Here is a 2,336-nt window from a genome sequence, read left to right on the forward strand (position 1 = left end):
AATGGCTGCAATATAACAAAGAGTGAAAAATTTAAGGGGGTCTGAATACTTTCCGTACCCACTGTATATATATATATATACGTATATCCAATGATCCAGTAAGCGTATGCATTCAAACAATCCGTCCAAAACAGCGCTAATATAAAGGAAACCAGAGATTACATTACATCAGAGATTGCAGAGAGAACAGAGACTCGCATTGCGTTTTAAGTGAATTATTCATTCCAGTCAGTGTTTCGCTTTTAAACACGAGCTCTGTCATATTCTGTGATTGTCTCTGAAGAGCGCGAGCCCTCACACGTCACGCGCTTGTGTGAAGTACAGTACAGACTGAACGGATTGTCAACATTTACTGTACAGGAGTCGTACAGTAAGTCCTGTTCGGACCTCATGAACTTGGCTTCTCTAAAATGTAAAAAGCTCTTTGCTGTTGCACTGTACACATACTATTCAAATCAGAAAGAATTTTTTTTCTTTTTTTTTTCTTTCATATGTGCTTATATGGGCTCCTTATATCATTTGGTTCTTTGGTGTTCTTTTGGAGTTTCTAAGTGTCCTTTTTTGGAAAGACATCTAAATGTATCTTGAAAAAAGCTTGCAGAAAATACAGATTTTTGAGAATCACCCTTCAATCTTTTGGTTTACTTTGTGGGATATAGCAAATGATGACAAAATAAACATTTGAATCAAGATAAATAGTCTATGCTTAATTTCATGAAGTGTGCGATTAATCACCGTTAATCACAGAAAAACGGATGCGATTAATCCGATATATATATATATAGTAGCAAATTTAATTAAATGTTTGTAAATTGAAAGCACTGTTTACCTCATCACTTTGATAAAAGAGTGTGAATGCACTGCGGTGTGTGGACTGTGTGCACATAACAGTTTAACTTTTTTAACACTTCCCATTATGTGTGTGGCAACGTTTATATATCAATCCCTCATTATCTGGTGTAAATGTTTTTTTTGTGTGTGTGTGTTACCTATATAAATAAAATTATGAAGCATGACAGATTAGAGATGCTTATCTGTTTAACGTGCTATTATAAGCTATCAATAACTTTCAAAAAGTGGTGAGGACTCAAGTTCAAACATAAAACAGTAATAGCACATCTTTTCTATCACGTGTGTCCACAGCACAAATTAATTTACAAATATTCTGATATCAGGAACAACACAATGCTACTGGAGTCTGTTTTTACCATATCAGAAAACACATCCTACATTACTGGAGCCTTTGAAAGTGAGATAAAGCATTGGAGGAATTCCACTGGCTGAGAGAGACAATTTTGGTTTAAAGAAACAAGCTGTAAGCAGGGGTGAGAGAGAAGCTTGACTCCATCAGGGTGACACTCATGCATTTGTGCACATTCATGGTATGGTTTTCTCTATATTTCTGTGTTTTTATTCTAATATTTATATTTTATTGTATTTCAATTTCAAAATGTTATATTATTGTATTTCAATTAACAAATTCAATTAAATGTATTCAAATTTTAAAAGCTGAAAAACACTGAAGGGAACAAAGCTGGAGAAAATTGTGTGGAGTAAAATGTGTAATGGGGTCACAGTAATGCTCACTGTGTGTTTATGTGACACATTTGTATTACAGCTTTTTGTGCTTCAACAGCCATGTCACTCAACACCTGGAGACAGATTCTCCAGATCAGCCAGACACAGGCTGCTAATTCAAGGAGGTGTCTAATGTCAAAGGCTAGATTTGTGTGTGTGTGTGTGTGTGTGTGTGTTCTCTCACAAGTTGCGGTGTGTCCTGCAGCAGCGGTAGGAGCGTGGCCTCCAGGATGGCAGTCTGCTCTGAGCCGAGCCCTTGCCACAGAGACAACAGCAGGATGAGGAGGTGAGTGGCGCTCCGCAAACGTGTAAAAGCTTGGATCAAACGCTCCCGGTTGTCTTCTGCTGCATCTGCTAATGCTATAACCTTACACCGAGACAGACAGACAGAAAGAGAGAGTTTCAAAATAAGTGTACAACTAACTGCACAGATGTCCTATCTTTACAAACTTCACAATTAAAGGGTTAGTTCACCCAAAAATAAAAATTAGCCCATAAATTACTCACTCTCAATGCATCCTAGGTGTATATGACTTTCTTCTTTCAGACGAATCCAGTCGGAGTTATATAAAAAACTGTCTTTGATCTTTCAAGCTGTTTAATGCCAGTCAGCGGGTGTTGCGTTGCTTCAGTCCAAAAGAAGTGAAATAAAAAACATCCATCCATAAAAAAAAGTGTCTCACACGGCTCCGGGGGCTGAACAAAGGCCTCCTGTAGCGAATCGATGCGTTTTTGTAAGAAAAATATCCATATTCAAA

General features: G+C 37.4%; 1 protein-coding gene across 1 annotated transcript in view; it reads right to left on the minus strand.

Moving 5' to 3' along the window:
- bbs9 (Bardet-Biedl syndrome 9) overlaps positions 1–2,336 on the minus strand; it is a 119,922-nt gene that overhangs the window by 55,963 nt on the left and 61,623 nt on the right. Inside the window, exon 17 of the mRNA XM_016520246.1 lies at positions 1,763–1,945. Within this exon, the coding sequence (XP_016375732.1) occupies positions 1,763–1,945 (183 nt within the window). The remainder of the gene's footprint in view (positions 1–1,762; positions 1,946–2,336) is intronic.

This window comes from Sinocyclocheilus rhinocerous, unplaced genomic scaffold, assembly GCF_001515625.1.
Source record: "Sinocyclocheilus rhinocerous isolate Xijiao unplaced genomic scaffold, SAMN03320098_v1.1 scaffold839, whole genome shotgun sequence".
Classification (NCBI taxonomy): domain Eukaryota; kingdom Metazoa; phylum Chordata; class Actinopteri; order Cypriniformes; family Cyprinidae; genus Sinocyclocheilus; species Sinocyclocheilus rhinocerous.